This window comes from Heptranchias perlo, chromosome 4 (assembly GCF_035084215.1).
Source record: "Heptranchias perlo isolate sHepPer1 chromosome 4, sHepPer1.hap1, whole genome shotgun sequence".
NCBI lineage: Eukaryota > Metazoa > Chordata > Chondrichthyes > Hexanchiformes > Hexanchidae > Heptranchias > Heptranchias perlo.
The window spans coordinates 23,142,795-23,161,592 of record NC_090328.1 but is presented as its reverse complement, the minus strand read 5'-3'; the positions used below and the strand labels follow the sequence as shown (position 1 = coordinate 23,161,592).

Below are 18,798 nucleotides of genomic sequence, written 5' to 3'. Positions count from 1 at the left end.
AATTCAATCTTGGATGTCTCTATCTTATCTATTTTTTCTTTCCTTTCACTTCATCTTCCATAATCATGCAGAATGTGAACCTCCCAACTCCAGATGACATTCTAATCTCTTTCTTGCCTCTGGGTCATATGTTTGAAAGATTGGTGGAGGTAGGTCTTTCTGATCAACCCAGGCCTGAGTTGTGTGTTGTGTTTTTACAGGGACAATGGGTAGCATCACCCATTGACACACACGTTTCCTTTTTACCACTTGCACACATGTTTGAACGCTTGGTGCAGGTAAGATGCAGAATTTCTAGAGGTTAAGCTGTATTTCAAAATTCAGAATGGTTGAGGGCCAGTGCACAATACCCTCTAACAGTTGTTGATGTTATAACATTTATCTCGCATGGTAACATTTTTGGTTTTCATTTTGTAGCCACAGTAAACGATCAAACTTCAACTTTACAGCATTATGAATCAATAGTCACAGGCTAGTAAATGACACATTTCAGGACAATACTGTGATTTCACTGACTCAACATATCATTTAATACCTCTGATGTGTGGCTCCAGTGAATTCCTTGTATGGTCAAAGATTAGTCGGGGCAGCCATATGAGGAAAGAGAAAATGCATAATTAGATTTTTTTTTTGTGAATAGAATACAATGTAAAATTGAAGGTTTGATATCTTCACAAAAATTATCCCATTCATTTAAAAAAAACATTTTGTTTGGCGTACTGTTCAAATATCGTCATGTAAATTTCATGTCGATTTAGATGTTGAAACGATTTGTGCACATTTGGTTTTAAAAGACAAATTGATAGAAAATTGATAGTGGATCAGAATAATTTGGCAATGATTTTGTATTGCTTTGATCAATTGCTGAAGATATATTAATTGGTATTTGCATACCCACTAAGGTTCAGTACTTCCTCAATAAAGTGTTTTCAATAATTTGAAATGTATAGAGAAGTAAACTTTTCAACAAGTATTTGTTAATTACCTGTCTGGACAGATGGAAGGTAGCTTTGTATGACTTATATTCATTTTTTTTTCAATTTGGCCAAGATTGTTAATAGATAAGTATAATTACTGATAGATGAAGTTTACAAATTACAGAACTTAGAACATTAGTACTGAAAGGAGTTGGGAGAAAGGAATCCCTTCATCTTGAAAAGTGAACAGGTAAGGGGGCTTCATAGGTTAGAATAAAGGTGTGCTTTTAGAGAAGGATGGGATAATTGATATCCTTGATAGTTTCCCTTCTTGAAGTCTTATAGCTTCTTCATCTTAAAGTCGACCCCTCTAAATCAGTTTTAACTCCTCCCCCACCCCCTGCCAGAAAACGGGTAGGGGTAGTTAAAATGGAGCGGTGGACATAGCCACTCCGCATCTGTCTCAATTTGGCCAACTTGAAGGGGGCGGGGAACCTGTTAGAAACTAGGCAGGATCCTTCTTTAAATATGCAGATCGGGCTCTCATTCTGTCATTGGGGCCCAACTGCAATTTTTACCTGAGGCCTGAGTGGGAAGCAGTGATGGCCTCCCCACGCCCCCCCTCCCCCCCCCCCCAGGCCAAAGCTGCCGGGAGCTGCATCATTGGCCAGAAGAGGCCCAGTGCTCCTCCGGGACTGATCAGGAAACCTTGCTTCTTCCCTGCCTTTGGTTTCTCCAGGTGACGATTCCCTTGATAAGCCCTTCCAATCCACTTACCTTGTGCTGACGACTGTTCCCGCTGGTCTCCAGCGACTACCTGCCAGCCGTTCAATTTCAATGGACGACCAGCTGCTACCTGCTGATTTCCTGCCCATTTTGGTCAGAAAGTCGGCAAGCGGCAACCCTAATGAGGTACAAGTGTTAAAATCGACCGAGTCTCCCTGAAATTGAGATTTGTAATGACCTTTTTTATTTTGCTTTTTGATTTTTTTGCCTTCCGTTTGTGTTCTCACTTGCAGTTTGCAAATTGTTAAAATGTTCCCCCAGGTCTGATCATCACTTCCTGTAATAAGAATAAATAAAAGGAATGGTTGTTACAGAATTACTGAGTTCCACAAATGCTTTTGGAAGCCAGGGATTTGCAGGAAACGGCAACAGTTCAGTCAAAGCAACTAAACAGGAGGGAAATATTTGTGTTAAATGAAGGTTTTTAATTTTGAGTGCCAGAACCATACATTAATATAGAAATGTTCCTGATATTAAATGCTTATGATAGAGGCCACCAGAATTTATATGAAGCAAAAACAGAAAATGCTGGAAATGCACAGCAAGTTCAGTCAGCATCTATAAAGAGAAAAGACCAGTTAATGTTTCAGGTATAACCCATTGTAAGATACCGAAAAGTTAACCTGTCCCTTTTGAACAGAAACTCTCTTCTCTTCCTGTACTGAACCATTGTGTATTTCCCGTATTAGCAGGGCTTTTTTTTTCTTATTTGTAGAAGTTTATATGAAATTGATGTGCGTTTTATGCCAGTATTCGGGTTTTCTTTGCAGATTGTGGTTCTCTGTCATGGTGCACGGATTGGATTCTTTCAGGGAGACATCAGACTGCTAATGGATGACATCAAAGTTTTGCAGCCAACTATTTTTCCTGTTGTTCCCCGTCTGCTTAATAGGATGTATGATAAGGTAAGCCTGAGTTCTTTCTGTAACTGTTATATATTGGTATTTTCAAATCAGAATGTTCAGCTATATATATATATTTTTAAATAATCTGAATATTGATTCACAGGAAAGACCCTGTGACCATCATTGTAGATGATTGAAGTTGTGTATTGGTATCTAATAATTATTTTGCACCCTTCCCAAATTGTTTGAACTTGCTGAACAGCCAGAAAAATGGTTAGAAAATTATCTACAGATCAGAGTTTACAGTTATGAAGAGAGACTTGAGAAGTGGGGACTCTTTCTCACTAAAGCTGAGATCTGTTGGTGATTTTCAAGATTATGAAGAGTTATGATGAGAAACATAGTGACAGATTATTTCCACTGGTTAGCAAGAGAGTAACGAGTGGGCACAAACTTAAGGTAGTCACAAAACAAATTTAATGGGAGGCTGGTTAGAACATGGAATTCTCTGCCATAAACAGTTAACTGATTCCATATACTTTTAAAAGGCAATTAAATGGTTGCTTGAGAAAGAGGAATATGAAAGGATATGGGATTAGACAACGTGGCTTGTGGAGAATAACAACGTCACAAACTTGGGCTGACTAGCCCGTTTCTGTGCTGTAACATTTTATGATTCTATGAAAATGATGACTGACTGTTTTGCCAAATTTTCATTTCTCAAACACAAATGCAAATGGATCCACATGACAAGGCCTTTATTTTGTTGACTTGCTTTTGATTGCATACTATTACTTAAGTTGGAAATGGGATGGAAAATGGATTAAATAATTCTTTCCAGTTAATTTTCATTCCTAGATTTGAAAAAGAAAACAATTCATAGTTTGTCATAACTTCAATGTCTCTTTGATAATTTAACACAAGTTTGACTTGTAGATCCATAGCCAGGCTAGCGGCCCTATAAAACGGCAGATGTTGGAATATGCTACTCGGAGGAAAGTAGCAGAACTTCAAAAAGGGATATTGCGACGCGACAGCATATGGGACAAGTTAATCTTTCGTAAAGTACAGGTATGTGTCATGCATGCAGGTGATATCGCGGGGAAATTAAAAGGGCTTTATCCAATAATTATTTAACATTGAACCCCAATGAGGTTGCCATTTCTATTGCTTCTTTTTCAACGTGTAAAGAAAATATGTGTAAGAAAGAAGTTTTAATGCAGATTCAGCCTTTTTAAAATTACATTTAATTGATGCTTCACTGAATTTATCCAAATACCTGGTGCATTATTTATTTTTTTGTGATCCCTAGTTTTAAAAAAAGTAAGTGTTTTGGAGTAGGGTCGCAAAATAATTATGAATTTGTCCTCATTTATTTAACCTCCACAAAGTAATGGAGTTGTTGTCATTCTACTGAGCAGGGCAGGGAAAGGCTGGAAAATCTGGAACACTGTTCTAAGAAAATTTCTTCCATTGGGATCTCTTTGCCCCACTCTGCTATACACAGTCTCACCTTGAGACCATGTTTCCTTTTTTGAGTATTCTAAGCTTTTCAATTGTAGTTAAACTGAAAAAATTGCGCATGTGGATCAAGGTTGCCTCATGCCCACTCTGATCTCAACTCACAACTTGAACCTAAAGGCTGACGGTCAATATCAGTACTTGGTTTCAAAGTAGAGTGCTATGGATTCTAACCACTATCGCACAATTTGGTAATGTGTGATGCATGCTCCAGACTTGGCATACAGGGTTTGGTGCTCTTGCCGTTGTTGGAAGGGAATACTGTCCGAGTGTCCGGAGTACAGAAGTGTTCCTCCACTGTCTGCCTTATTGCATTGGTTTGGTCTCCTTTAGGAACATAGGAACAGAAGTAGGCCATTCAGCCCCTTGAGCCTGTTTCGCCATTTCAATGAGATTATGGCTGATCTGTATCCTAACTCCATGCCTTAATGACCTTGGCTCGTAAAAATCTATCGATCTCCGATTTAAAATTATTAATTGAACTAGCATCTACTGCTTTTTGTGGGAGAGAGTTCCACACTTCTACCACCTTTTTGTGTGAAGAAGTGTTTCCTAACTTCTCTCCTGAATGGCCTAATTCTGATTTTAAGATTATGTCCTTTACTGTTTGGCTGTCAGAGAACTGAAACGTCAATCTGGAATGATTATTTGGAGTACTGTGTGGGTTAGGGATGCTTTGCTATCTTAAAGATGAAAAGTCTTTTTTAAAAGAACAGTATTGCTGTAGTCCCGTTCTCTTATCTTAGTGCCACTATGTCCTACCTAATGGGTCTCCAGCTCTGATTTCCCCATCTAATTCAATCATACACCTCCATGTTAAATGATCTCTGTTTTCTCCTGTTCTCAGTCTTATAGTGTCAATTTAAAATAAAATTGCTGGACTATAACTTGGTGTTGTAAAATTGTTTACAATTATAGTGGTATGTTCAGGAATATTAAAGAGAAATAATGCTACCTGCGCTCACTCACCTCCATATTCCCTCTTCTGTAATGTGAAACCCCTCGGAACTAGATAAGTTTGACTAGAAGGGGAAGCTAAGAGATCCCTGTTTGTAGTGACTGCTAATGAACTTTCTGTGAGAGCAGAAGGAAAAATATATAATATGAAGTGCATAAGCAGATGGGTGTTAGCGACTCGGGTGCAAACAAGGTGGGAAGAAATCAGTGATTTTTTTTTGGTGGCGGCAGGGCGCGGTGCTCATGTGGGATTTGATATAGCTTAGGCCAAATGCAGATGCATCGGGGATGTAGATGGGGATAGTTAGAGCTGTGTTGATGCACGTGATGTAGCATGTTGAGGCCTGGTACCCCTAACAGCTTTCTTTCCTGTGCCCTGAAGAGGCTCCACCTGATACCAAAGATCTGTGAAACTTACAAATGAGGTTGTCTGGGGTAGGGATTCATAAGGACATCAGAAATTGGAGCAGGAGTAGGCCATACAGCCCCTCGAGCCTGCTCCGCCATTCAATAAGATCATGGCTGATCTTCAACCTCGACTCCACTTTCCCGCCCGATCCCCCATATCCCTTGATTCCTCTAAAGCCCAAAAATCTATTGAACTCAGTCTTGAATATACTCAATGACTGAGCATCCACATCCCCTTGAGGCAGAGAATTCCAAATAGTCACGACCCTCTGAGTGAAGAAATTCAAAATCACAGTTTGGCCCCATGGTGTTTCATATAGAATTTTTAAAAATGCTCCTCTGCTTTAATTAATCTTGAAGAAATATTGGCATTCAATACTTGATATTTGGCTTTTATCAATAATCTAGTTATCAATCCACTTTCTGTCTACAGGATGGTCTTGGTGGTCGGGTAAGATTAATGGTAACTGGAGCTGCTCCTGTGTCTGAGACTGTGCTTACCTTTATCAGGGTAGCTGTAGGTTGTCAGGTAAGCTGCATTTTTAATTTCTGTACATATTTGAATTTTACTAATTTGTCTTTTGTACAAGTGATGCTAGAGGGAGATTAACTTATCTAGTTTCCTGGGTCTGCCATCCAAATTTTTTTTAAAAAATGCACGGTCATAGATCAGATTTTTGAGTGGCATTAGTCAGTACTGCGAAGATGTAGCCATGACACAAGCAGTCATCCGTTCGGCTGCTGGTGCCTCCTGTCTCGCCCACCCCCAGCTTTCTTCCCAAATCAACCCCACTTCCCTTTTCAAGTCCCTGCAGCCCAGACCATCCTGACCAAAGTCACTAACCATGTCTTTTGTGGCAACAACCACGTTTCCTCATTCTCAACACTTCTTTCTTCTTAAGGCACTGTTGACCATTCCAGTCTCCTTCACAGCCTACCTTTAGTACTGATCTCTCCTGGTTCCATTCCCATCTGTACCAATGATGTGGAGATGCTGGTGATGGACTGGGGTTGACAATTGTAAACAATTTTACAACACCAAGTTATAGTCCAGCAATTTTATTTTAAATTCACAAGCTTTCGGAGACTTCCTCCTTCCTCAGGTAAATGTGAATTTAAAATAAAATTGTGAATTTAAAATAAAATTGCTGGACTATAACTTGGTGTTGTAAAATTGTTTACATCTGTACCAATGCAGACATTAGGGCCCTGATGTTATGCAAGGGTGCTCGCAGTCTCCCACTGTAATTCTGGCAGACCCCCCATAAAGGGCAGAAACTCAGCGTAAGCCCTGTGGAATTTCAGGACCCACATTTCCTCGCATGCTTTCTTCTCCTATACTTGTTGCACAATCACTTAGGATGTGCTTCAGGGCTGCATCTTTGATTCCCTTCTCTTTAATCATCTGCATGCAATCCCTTGACAACGACATTCATAACTGGGGGTCAGCTTTCGCATATGCTGGCGACACCAACTTTACCTGTCGGCCACAGTCATCAACGTCCACTCCAAGGCTGTTTCCATTTTTTGGACTCAGGTTCTTTGTAAAGGAGACAACTCTGAACTGGGAGCTGTCAGAGCTGATCTATACTTGGACTTCACGCGTCAAAACCGGCTGGCACTGGCCTACCTGAACCAAACTGAGATTACACAAAGGACAGTAGGCTTGGCGTTTAGGGCACTTCTCACAGGGAACATAATCCTAAACTCAGCTCAGCACCAACATTTGTAAATAAAGGAGAGTTTTTAAAGAATGATAGAGCTCAGCAGGAGGCCATTCTGCCCCCAGTGCCTGTGCTGGTGCTGCAGCTCTCAGCTGTTACCCCAATCCTTGCAGATCCTTTTATATTTCTCCTTTTCAAATACTCATTCCATTCCCTTTTAAATAATGTTTTCGTCTCTACCTCAATAGCCACTTGTGGTGAAGCATCCCATGGTCTAATAGCCCTCAGTTCAAGAACCTTCCTTCTTCCTTTCCCGCTTGATTCTTTCAGTGAAAATTCTCTATTTCTGTCCCCTTGTTCCCCATTCACCCTCCAGTGGAAACTATCTTTAACTGTTTCCCCACAGTAAATTCCCCAGGTTTCACTCACCCCTTTACCCACTGCTCCGCTCTGTGCCCCTTCCACTCGCCACATTGCTGCTGCTGCTCCCAGCTCTGCAGGAAATGCAAGACCGCATGTCCACGCCATTCCCCAGTCTCCTTCTCCCCCGACCCCAGTCCGTTGTCGCTGTCTTCTCCCCTGCCCTGAGCCACAATCACCTGACCCCCCAGTCTTCCTCCTCTTCTAATCCAGCCCTGCACTGTTCCCCACTAAATCTCTTCCCCCCCCCCACCCCACCAAGACTCCTGGCTGATTCTCCAGGTCACCCCCAAGTGGGGGCCGACTCTTTACAGCAGAGTTCTTGTTCTACTCAGTTACAGTATTGCATCCACTTGTTCATTTAGTGCTTTAATTGCTCCTTTGCTGCACTTTTCTACTAAAGTGCTGACTCTTGCTATGGTTCTGTTGTATCAGCCCTTACAACCTTCTCCTATTGCTACCTAAGTAGTTACTGTTCATATGCGAGCTTCAGTGGTAAATGTTTGACCAAGGGAACATAGGAACAGGATTGGATCATTCTCGAGCCTGTTTGACCATTCAATTAGATCATGGCTGATCTGTACCTCCACTCCAATTACCCGCCTTTGTTCCATAACCCTTGGTACCCTTACCTAACAAAAATTGATCGATCGATCTCCACCATGAAAAATTCAATTGACCTTACATCCACAGTCTTTTGGGGGAAGAGAGTTCCAGATTTCCATAACACTTCGTGTGGGGGGAAAAAAGCGTTTCCCGATTTCACTCTCAAATGGCCTAGCTCTAAATTTAAGATTATGCCTCTAAGTTCTGGATTCCCCCACCCAAGGGAAGCATCATAACTGAGCCCAAACCTGTCCTGACTCGGCATCCACGCAGTCATGTGCACGTTTTCAGGGGTGCACTGGGTAACCCTGGCTAGGGAATTTGATTGCATTTTTTTTGTGCTCCAAAATAGCAACCAATGGAATGTCCATAAATTGCAGAGGTCGGTGCTGAGCTGAGATGTAACACAGTAGTATACTGGTCTTCCAGTGGGATGGTACATTTATACTTTCTTTCTTCTGAATATTGTTAAGTGCATTTCCACTCAGAACAGTACAATGCTGTAATAAATGTCATGCAGAGCTGAAGTCACTGTCCATACTCCTGTATTATTGTGTGCTATGTGGGTCAGTTGAAAAAACATCAACTGGGGTAATTGCTGTGACTATCCAGATACATGGAGTGGAAAATTATTCACGGCAATCTTTAGAGTTTTTAATTTTGACCGTAGAAGCTGCCAAATGCTGAGGGATAACTCCTGATGGGTTTTTTTTGGGATCTTCTCTTGTATATTTCATTTTAAAAACTCTGCATTTTTGTCATTGTAATATTTTACAGTTTTATGAGGGATACGGACAAACTGAGTGCACGGCAGGCTGTTCAATGACCATTCCAGGAGATTGGTCAGCAGGTAAGGCTTTTTTTTCCTACCGAATGTCTGGATTCAGTGCTTTGATTGGTTTTAAGAAACCTGAGGGCTGAATTGACTGGGTCCGCCCAGCAGGTAGTGGCTCTAAAATCAGAGTGCTCCACTTACCTCTCCAACCCTGCCCGCCTCCATTTTGCCCAGGCCCTTCACAAGGGGTAGCCCAGTCACTTGCCTGAAACAGGTGGGAGCTCATTACAGGGTTCTATGTTGTAGATGGCACTCAGATTGCAATTTTGAGGTACAAATGGGCAGAGAGTGTACCACTCACACTCTGCCCATTTGTACCGGCTGGTGAGCGGTCTTAGCAGCGGTCCTTAAAGGGACTGTTGGAGGCAAATCGGCCTGTCCAACTGCTGACCGGCTCAGCATGGGAACTAGCCAATCACCCAGCCTCCTAGAGTTGGCGAGCTGCAACGGGACATCTGGCGACTTGCCGGTGGAATGTAAATGAGGCCTGGGCCTCTAAATGGGTCCGGTCTCCCGCTGGCAATAACAGCTGGGCAGCAGGCACACTCTGTTCTCCACTGGCATTTAAAATTGTCTCTTTGGTGTCTGAAGAAATGTTCAGTAGTAGTCAAAAAGTTGACTAGTGTACATTTCAATTAGTTAATCATGAGTGTAAAAATTGCTTTCTCTTTTTGTGCTATTTTCTTAAATGTGATGAAAAGTACCAAAATTAAAGATAAACATGTAAGCTAATAATTTCTAGATTGTAAACTGTGAAAGATATTAATTTATTAAGGTGAAGAAGGGGGGAAGGAAAGGGAACATTTTTGAATAGCTGAAGAATTGAAATTTCAAACTGCAAAGAAAATGCTGAACAAACCAAAAGGCAAGTGTTTAATGTTTGGGACGTAGGTGTGACGTTACCTTTCCTAGCCAATGTAACAACCTTTTTTTAAAAAAAAACTTCCTGGTTTGGACAGCATTTTCATCACAGCCTTGTTGATAGTTGAGAGAATAAAAACTATTCCAAAAAACAATTCCTCTTCCTTCGCCCTCCCTTCCCCAACCTAAACTGTTGGGTGTCTCCTCCATGCCATATTTACCATTGAACTAATACTGGCTGTAACCTGTACTCTTCCTATTTTCTGTTTCTTCCCTGCCTACTCTCGACTGATTCCCCAGCGTATAAACCATTTCCTTATACCAGATCAAAAAGAGGTTTACAGAAGGGAAACCTCAGATTATACAACAATATATACAACTTCAAACTCCATCCTGACTAGCCTTTGCATTTAAAAGAAAAGGATGGTTTATTTGAAGCGTATATTTAAATCTCATTATGTCACGTGATCTGCCCTTCATCTCTCTGGAGATACAATTTCATCATGGAAATCTTAGCCTCTCGTTACTAATTTCTGTAGTTAGAGCAAAAAATACTGAGACTAGCTCTAACTCAATAGAGACGTGTTGTTTACTTTCAAATTTTCTGATAAACACTGCGTGTTTATCAGAAAAACTATTTATAAAAAACTATTCTTTCCACGTCAGTTTAATTCACTAGGCCATCTATAAAATGTCTATGTGATAAGGGAGAACTAGTTCCAGTCATGTTATTTGGAATAACCAATTAGTCAGATTGAAACAGCAACCCGTCTTGAGTAAACAAGATATTCGAACATATGCTCCCTCAGTTTCATTTCAATTTTGCTGCTTTTCTTGTAAACCTCTTCCTGGAATTTAACTACTATAGGTTTGATAGTGCTTTTTCCCAAAGATTTTTAATCAGTTTAAAGAATGCCTTGCAGGATCATCCACCTCCAACACATCTTGCCTATCAATGTATGTATTGGACAGACTTTCATAGCAACGAGTGTATTCTCAGGTGTATATCTCCTAACTTTGTTTCCTAGGTTCCCTTCAGAATCCACTTCACTGTCCAGTATATTCCCTCTGTTTTTAAGCCCAGTCTCTCTCTCTTTGATTTTAGACCTACTACTACATTATGAACTTTGCCACCAATTCTACATTCTCAAAGTTCAACCCCACCTTGTACAAGTTGGATTTCTAACGAGGAGGGATTCTTTTAAACTATTGTGGAAAACATTCAAAGCTTATTGCAGTATTTATATACATCAGGCGTAATGGATACAAAATATCCTGTGCGCAGTTAAAATATGTATTGGTGCCCATAGTTTATAATGCAATATCCCCCATTGTTCTGTGAAATCTGTTCCTATGAATGTTAATTACTGTAATTATTCCACTGATTTATGATATCCTGTAATTTTAAGTTAAACTACATTGAAATTAATTTATTCACTGCAGCTTTGCAGTTAATGTGTTTTTAATGAGGGCATACCCACAGCACTCAAACTTGAGTGCAAAGTATTCCCAGTACACATATCCCTGATCCACATCCACCACATTACTGTGCTTCAAGTAAGTTTAATGATGAAAGTATGTATAACATTCAGGTCTTTGTAAATATTGTAATATTGGGTGAAAAATGTTTAAAAGGAAGGAAAAACTGGTTGAGCTGATATGAAAGTTGCATTCTGTAATTTTGCCCTGCAACACTAAATCGGTGCACATTACTAGAATATATATTTTTCTTGATACCATATCAGGATGTAGGTTGGGTTGACATCTCATGGCAAATAATACTTTATAGATTTTGAGGTAAACATGTGGAATGAAGTAAACATGTCGAATGAAATAATTTAAGCTAAAATGCTGAACATTTTTAATAAAAGTAAATTCCTTTTTACCAGTAGAACAGATAGCTAGATTCCCAGTTATGGGAATATATGCAGCTAAGCTCCTTCATAACTGGCTCTCCTGTTTCATCTACAGGCCACGTTGGAGCTCCAATGCCTTGTAATCTGATTAAGCTTGTTGACGTAGAAGATATGAACTATTTTGCAGAAGAAGGGGAGGGTGAGGTAAGTAGAAAATGTTTTGTACTCTGCATAAATAACAGTACATTATAAAGATTTAATTTTAGATCTGAATATTTCACTCAAGTAATTGTACTATGAATAATAAAAACAGCATAAATTTCTGAAATCCATGTACTGGGAGTTCTAAAGTAATTCATACTGGACCATGGGAATGTTCTACAAAGAGAAGAATTTGCCAGTTTAGCAGCCTGACTTATTTTTAGCCATATTGTTGTAAGAGTTAATTTAACTATTTAGGGTGTAGGATAAGTCCTTTTTTTTAAACTAAGTGAATTACTGTATTATACACATGAATGCTCTCATTATGACTATGACAGCTTTAAAAAAAAACAACTTGCATTTATATAGTGCCTTTAATGTAGAAAAACATCCCACGGCTTCACAAAGGTGGAATCATTAAAAACAAAATGTGCACCAAGCCAAAGAAGGAGATATTAGGATAAGAGACCAAAAGCTTAGTCAAAGAACTGAGTTTTAAGGAGGGTCTTTAGAGGAGAGGGAGGTGGAGGGGTTTAGGGAGGGAGTTAGAGCGTGGAGCCGAGATGGCTGAAGACACGGCCACCAGTCGTGGGCAGAAGGGAGGGCCCGGATGCACAAGAGACCAGAGTTTGAGGAATGGAGAGTTCGAGGTGGGGGAGTTGTAGGGCTGGAGGAGATATAAGGAGGGGTGAGAAATTTAAAAACGAGGATGAGTATTTAAAATTTGAGGTGTTGGGGCACCAGGAACAAATGCAGGTCCGCAAGGACAGAGGTGATGGATAAGCTGAGCTTGGTGAAGGCTAGGGTGTGGGGAGTAGAATTTTGGACGAGCTGAAGTTTGAAGGATGGGACACCAGCCAGGAGAGTATAGGAATATAGGAGATGGCAAAGGCATGGATGAAAGTTTCAGCAGCAGATGGGCAATGGTGGGGATGTTACGGAGGTGGAAGTAGATGGTCTTTTTGATGGAGAGGATTTGGGGTCAGAAGCTCAGCTCGGGGTCAAAAAGGACACAAAGAAAAAGAAAGATGTACATTTATACAGTGCCTTCCATGATCTCAGGATGTCCCAAAGCACTTTACAGCCAATGAAGTACTTTTGAAGTGCAGTCACTGTTGTAATGTAGGAATCGCTGCAGCCAAGTTGCGCACAGCAAGATCCCACAAACAGCAATGTGATAACAACCAGATTTTTTTTTAGCCATGTTGGTAGAGGGATAAATATTGGCCAGGAAACCGGGGAGAGCTCCCCTGCTCCTCTTCGAAATAGTGCCATGGGATCTTTTATGTCCACCTGAGAGGCAGACGGGGTCTCTGTTTAATGTCTCATCCGAAAGATGGCACCGCAGACAGTGCAGCTCTCCCTCAGTACTGCATTGGAGTGTCAGTCTAGATTTTGTACTGGAATGGGACTTGAACCCACAGCCTACTGACTCAGACGAAGTGCTACCACTGAGCCACAGGTTGCGAGCAGTCTGGTTGGGCCTGAGTCAGTGGCCGGGGAGCGGGATGAAATCAGTGACTAGGGTCCAGAGTTTGTGGCGGGGGCTGAAGACAATGACTGCAGTCTTCCCAATGTTGAATTGGAGCAAATTTTGACTCGTCCATGACTGGATGTCAGACAAGACGTCTTTGACAGTACAGAGGCAGGAGAGGGATCTACAGAGGTAGTGGAGAGGTAGAGCTGGGTGTTGTCAGCGTACATGTCCAAGCTGACCCCACGTCTACAGATGTTGCCAAGGGAGGCTGCTGACTCAGGCCCAACCAGACTGCTCGCAACCTGTGCATCTGTGGCTCAGTGGTAGATGAGGAAAAGGAGGGACCCAAGGATGGATCCTTGTGGGTCACTGGAAGTAAGGTGCAGGGGCAGAAAAAGAAGCCATTGCTGGGGATGATCTGGCCATGATTGGATAGTTAAAAGTGGAAACAAAGTGAGGTCAGTCCCATTGAGCTAGACAATGGAGAAGATAATGCACCATGGCCACAGAGGATGTTATGTGTGGCCTTAGTTAGGACCTGTGGCAGAGTGGAAATCTGATTGGAGAGATTCCAGGATGATTGCTTTTCTTAACTTAAATTGTGGGTGGTGTGGCCATAAATGGAATTGGTACCATTTGTTCCAGTTATGAGGAATAAAACCTGGCATTGTGACCTGTGCACTCTAGTTTAACTATGTGGATTCACAAGACCAAAGTTTTGGCCTGGTCTGAACTGACTCTATTTTCAGGCTGCAATGGTCAGCAGCAGTTGTTTTTTTTTGTATGATGTAGTGGACGAATGCATGGGAGAAATTCAATTTAACAGCTATCCTGTGACTCGTGAATGGAGGAAAGAAAAATCTTTGGACAGGCGTAGGTAATGTAGAAGCTATTTGACTTGGGTTATGAGCACAAAGCTAAAGGGGCACAAGCTTAAAATGAATGAGTTTAAGTCAGACTGGAGATTGGAAGATTTTCTTCACGTGTACCAGACATCAAGCCAAAGTAGTTGATACTGTGCTGATTCACTTTCAAAAAGGGTTCTGGCGAGAACACAGCCCTGACATACTTCTGTGTTAAACTTGAAAGGCTCAAAGGTTTCTGGCAATATGGACTCAGCTGCTTGTGTTGGCATAAAGCTCTTTGATAAAATCTCTAGGTATCACTTACCAAAATTATAACAGGAAGCATATAGGCTCTCTCTATTCAGTGAGTCAAAAGCTTTTTTTCAAATTGTTGTAGGAAACATATTGGATTTGCGTCATTTGGCTGCCACCTGCTGTAGTGTAAATATCTGTTCAACGGTTGACCTACTGTCTGTGAAGCAGGCTGTTGTTTGTGGTGTTTGTCTCTCATAGGGTTCTTGATGAGAGCAACTGTCACCCAAGCAAATACTTTAGCAACTGACACTAGGGTAATACTGTTGTAGTTGCTGCAGTCTGTTTTAGATGTCTTCCCTTTGTAAAAATACACGAGGATGCCTTGGCGCCACTGATGGGGAAGCGTTTCATCAGAATATTCTTGTGTATCTATAGCAGGTGCAGACGACTGATTAGTGCCTTCATCAGCATTTTTCAAGCATTCTTGAGAGATGCCACGTATGCCGGGTGCTTTTCAATTCTTCAGTTTGGCTAAGCCTCCTGTATTCACCTCATTGGTTGGGGGCTTGCTATTTATCATAAGAACATAAGAGATAGGAGCAGGAGTAGGCAATTTGACCCTTCGAGCCTGCTCCGCCATTCAATGAGATCATGGCTGATCTGATTCTGGCCTCAACTCCACTTTCCCGCCTGTTCCTCATATCCTTTCCACTCCCTTGATGATCAAAAATTTGTCTAACTCAGCCTTGAATATATTCAATGATTCAGCCTCCACCACTCTTAGGGGCAAAGAATTCCAAAGGTTCACAACCCTCAGAAAAGAAATTTCTCCTCATTGCGTCTTAAATGGGTGACCCCTTATTCTGAGACTATGCCCCCTAGTTCTGTATTCCCATATGAGGGGAAACATCCTCTCAGCATTTACCCTGTCAAGCCCCCTCAGAATCTTATATGTTTCAATAAGATCTCCTCTCATTCTTCTAAACTCCAGTGAGTTATAGGCCCAACCTGCTCAATCTTTCCTCATAAGAAAACCCTTCCATACCCAGAATCAATCTAATGAACCTTCTCTGAACTGCCTTCAATGCAAGTATAACCTTCCTTAAATAAGGGGACCAAAACTGTATGCTGTACTCTAGGTGTGGTCTCACCAGCACCCTGTACAGTTGAAGCAAGACTTCCCTGTTTTTATACTCCATCCCCCTTGAAATAAAGGCCAATATTCCATTTGCCTCCCCAATTTACCTGCTGCACCTGTATGCTAACTTTTTGTGTTTCATGTACGAGGACACTCAAATCCCTCTGTACCGCAGCATTCTGTAGTCTTTCTCCATTCAAATAATATTTTGCTTTTTTATTCTTCCTACCGAAGTGGATGACTTCACATTTTCCCATATTACACTCCATCTGCCAAATTTTTGCCCACTCGCATAACCGATGTACGTATCCTCCTCACAACTTACTTTTCCACCTATCTTTGAATTATCAGCAAATTTGACCACAGTACACTTGCTTCCTTCATCCAAGTCATTGATATAGATTGTAAATAGTTGAGGCCCCAGCACTGATCCCTGCGGCATCCCACTAGTTACAGATTGCCATCCTGAAAATGACCCCTTTATCCTGACTCTCTGTTTTCTGTTAGTTAGCCAATCCTCTATCCATGCTATTATATTACCCCCAACACCATGAGCTCTTACCTCGTGCAGTAACCTTTTATGTGGCACCTTATCGAATGCCTTTTGGAAATCCAAATACACTACATCTGTTAGTTCCTCTTTATCCACCCTGCTCGTTACTTCCTCAAAGAACTCTAATAAATTTGTCAAACACGATTTCCTCTTCGTAAAACCACGTTGACTCTCCTTGATTTTATTATGAGTCTCTAAATGTCCTGCTACTACTTCCTTAATAATAGATTCTAGCATGTTTCCAATGACGGATGTTAGGCTAATTGGTCTATAGTTACCTGCTTTCTGTCTCACTCCCTTTTTGAATTGGGGAAATATATTTGTGGTTTTCCAATCCGCTGGGACCTTTCTAGAATCTAGTGAATTTTGGAAGATTACAACCAATGCATCCACTATCTCTGTAGCCGTTTCTTTTAAGACCCTCGGATGCAAGCCATTGGGTCTAGAGGACTTGTCAGCTTGCAGACCCATTTAGTTTGCCTAGTATTTTTTCTCTAGTGATAGTGATTCTTTTTAAATCCTCCCTCCCCTTTGCCCCTTGATTATCTACTATTATTGGTGTGCTTTTAGTGTCTTCTACTGTGAAGACAGATACAAATTATCTATTCAATGCCTCTGCCATTTCCTTGTTATCCGTTATTATTTCCCCAGTCTCATCCTCTAAGGGACCTATACTTACTTTAGCTACTCTTTTCCTTTTTATATACTTGTAAAAGCTCTTACTGTCAGTTTTTATATTTCTTGCTTGTTTACTCTCTCAATCTATTTTCTCCCTCTTTATTATTCTTTTAGACCTCCTTTGCTGGTTTCTAAAGTTTTCCTAATCTTTGCTATGTTGTATGCCATTTCTTTTAACTTGATACTACCCTTAACTTCCTTTAGTTAAATGTAAGGACTTACACAACACCAGGTTATAGTCCAACAGTTTTATTTTAAATCACAAGCTTTCGGAGCTTACCTCCTTCGTCAGGTGAGTGAAGGGTTCTAAAAACGCATAGCATATATAGTCAGAGAACAATGCCTGGTGATCTGTAATCTGTGCTGTGCTGCTGTTTCAATTTCTTTTAGTCGTGTCAGGTAGGTCGCCTTGTCTCTCTTGATGGTTGTCTTTGTCATCTTAGCTCCCTGAGCTGTGGAACCTGGTTGAGTTTCGCCTTCCTACAGCCCTAAACCAGATCAAGAGTCTCATCAGTGATCCATTTGGAGCGCAGAGAACATCTACCTCCTAGAATGTCTGCTGATCTCTAGAATTGGCCCATTCTGCCTTCACATCATCTGTGGGCTCTGCCAGTGCCTGAAAGCAATTGGACAATTCAAGTTTGAAATGATATTTTACTGATGGCGTCTTGAACTTCTCAGCATCAAACCGATGGCTGACTGAGCCTCTGGAGAGATCAGAATTTTTCTTCAATTTCAGAGCTACATAAGCCACAAGAAGACAATGGGTCCGAGTTATCACACTTTGAGTTCTGAAGACTCGGACTTTATCAACTACACGCCAACGAGTGTTTGTAATAATGTGGTCTATTTCCTTTTTGGCAGTTCCATCGTTGTTGTATCATGTGTATCTGTGGATGCCTTTTCTGCAAAAGAAGTTGCCCCATTTCTTGAGGCTGTGGGCAGCATGGATGTTAACAGGTCGCTCACCATTCTCATTTTGTTGTCCATGGCCATATGGTCCAAGGGTCTTAGCCAAGTTTGATCTGTCGGCTCCTACTTCACCATTAAAGTCTCCTAATAGGAAGAGCAGGTCCCGCTGGAGCACTAATGCGATGGCTGCTTGGAAACATCAATAGTACTCATCTGTATCAATAAAAGCAACTTGCATTTATACAGCACCTTTAACATAGTAAAACGTCCTAAGGCTCTGTCTGTCATCGGAGTTTGTCTTGTATTTTGAGCCATATGCTACTGTTACTAATAAATATCTACGTTTCTGAACAAAATGAGCTGCAAGAAGCCGTATATTCATTGGTTTCCAACTGATGAGCGCTTTGGACCTCTGGTAATCCATAGCAAGAGCGACACCTTGGAGATGTTGTCCATCATGCCTGCCTGAGTGAGCATTGGTATATCCACCCAGTTCTGTAGAGTGCTGCCCAGTTCACCTAACCTCAGTAAGGCCTGCTGTACCGGCTTTGAGACGTATCTATTCCCATGACAGAAGCATCAGTGAACTTGTATGGCAGAGCGCCTGAGTGTTCCAAGCGCTAATTCGTTTTCCGACCCTTGCGTCATAGATCCAGTCCATGGGGTCGTGCATCCGGATTGATTTCTACTGGTAATTTCTGTGACCATTTATACCAGTCGGTTGAGTGGCTGATCTTATGTGGCATATGGGTTTAGGGGTTCCATAACCCTTTATACCAATGAGAACAATTGCAGAATTAGCCATTTAGGCCTTCTCCGCATACTCTAATGAACCAGTGTGCCTGAATCATTTCAGCCATCACCAACTCCGCACAGACCTGCCTACCTTGGTTGAACCCGCGAAGCATAGGTCTGTGATCCTTCATTGGCCGTTTCCCGTTCTGCAATGCTAGGAGGTGTGACCAGTTATTTTACCAGGAAAATCCAGGCAGGAGAACAGAATATTTTTTTTGGAGCCCGACATTAAATAGATGGGGGAGAAGCCATGGTTAAGTATCTAATT

At 41.4% G+C, this 18,798-nt stretch overlaps 1 protein-coding gene across 6 annotated transcripts in view; it reads left to right on the top strand.

The window, feature by feature from the left end:
* Window positions 1-18,798, top strand: part of acsl1a (acyl-CoA synthetase long chain family member 1a) — a 145,439-nt gene that overhangs the window by 108,525 nt on the left and 18,116 nt on the right. For 4 of the 6 annotated variants that reach the window (XM_067982589.1, XM_067982590.1, XM_067982588.1 and 1 more), the window contains 6 exons: window positions 201-278; window positions 2,474-2,608; window positions 3,485-3,619; window positions 5,868-5,963; window positions 8,902-8,974; window positions 11,792-11,880. In XM_067982589.1, the coding sequence (XP_067838690.1) occupies window positions 201-278; window positions 2,474-2,608; window positions 3,485-3,619; window positions 5,868-5,963; window positions 8,902-8,974; window positions 11,792-11,880 (606 nt within the window). Of the gene's footprint in view, window positions 1-71; window positions 150-200; window positions 279-2,473; window positions 2,609-3,484; window positions 3,620-5,867; window positions 5,964-8,901; window positions 8,975-11,791; window positions 11,881-18,798 lie in introns of all 6 variants that reach the window. The other 2 variants (XM_067982592.1, XM_067982587.1) reach the window with 1 other exon arrangement.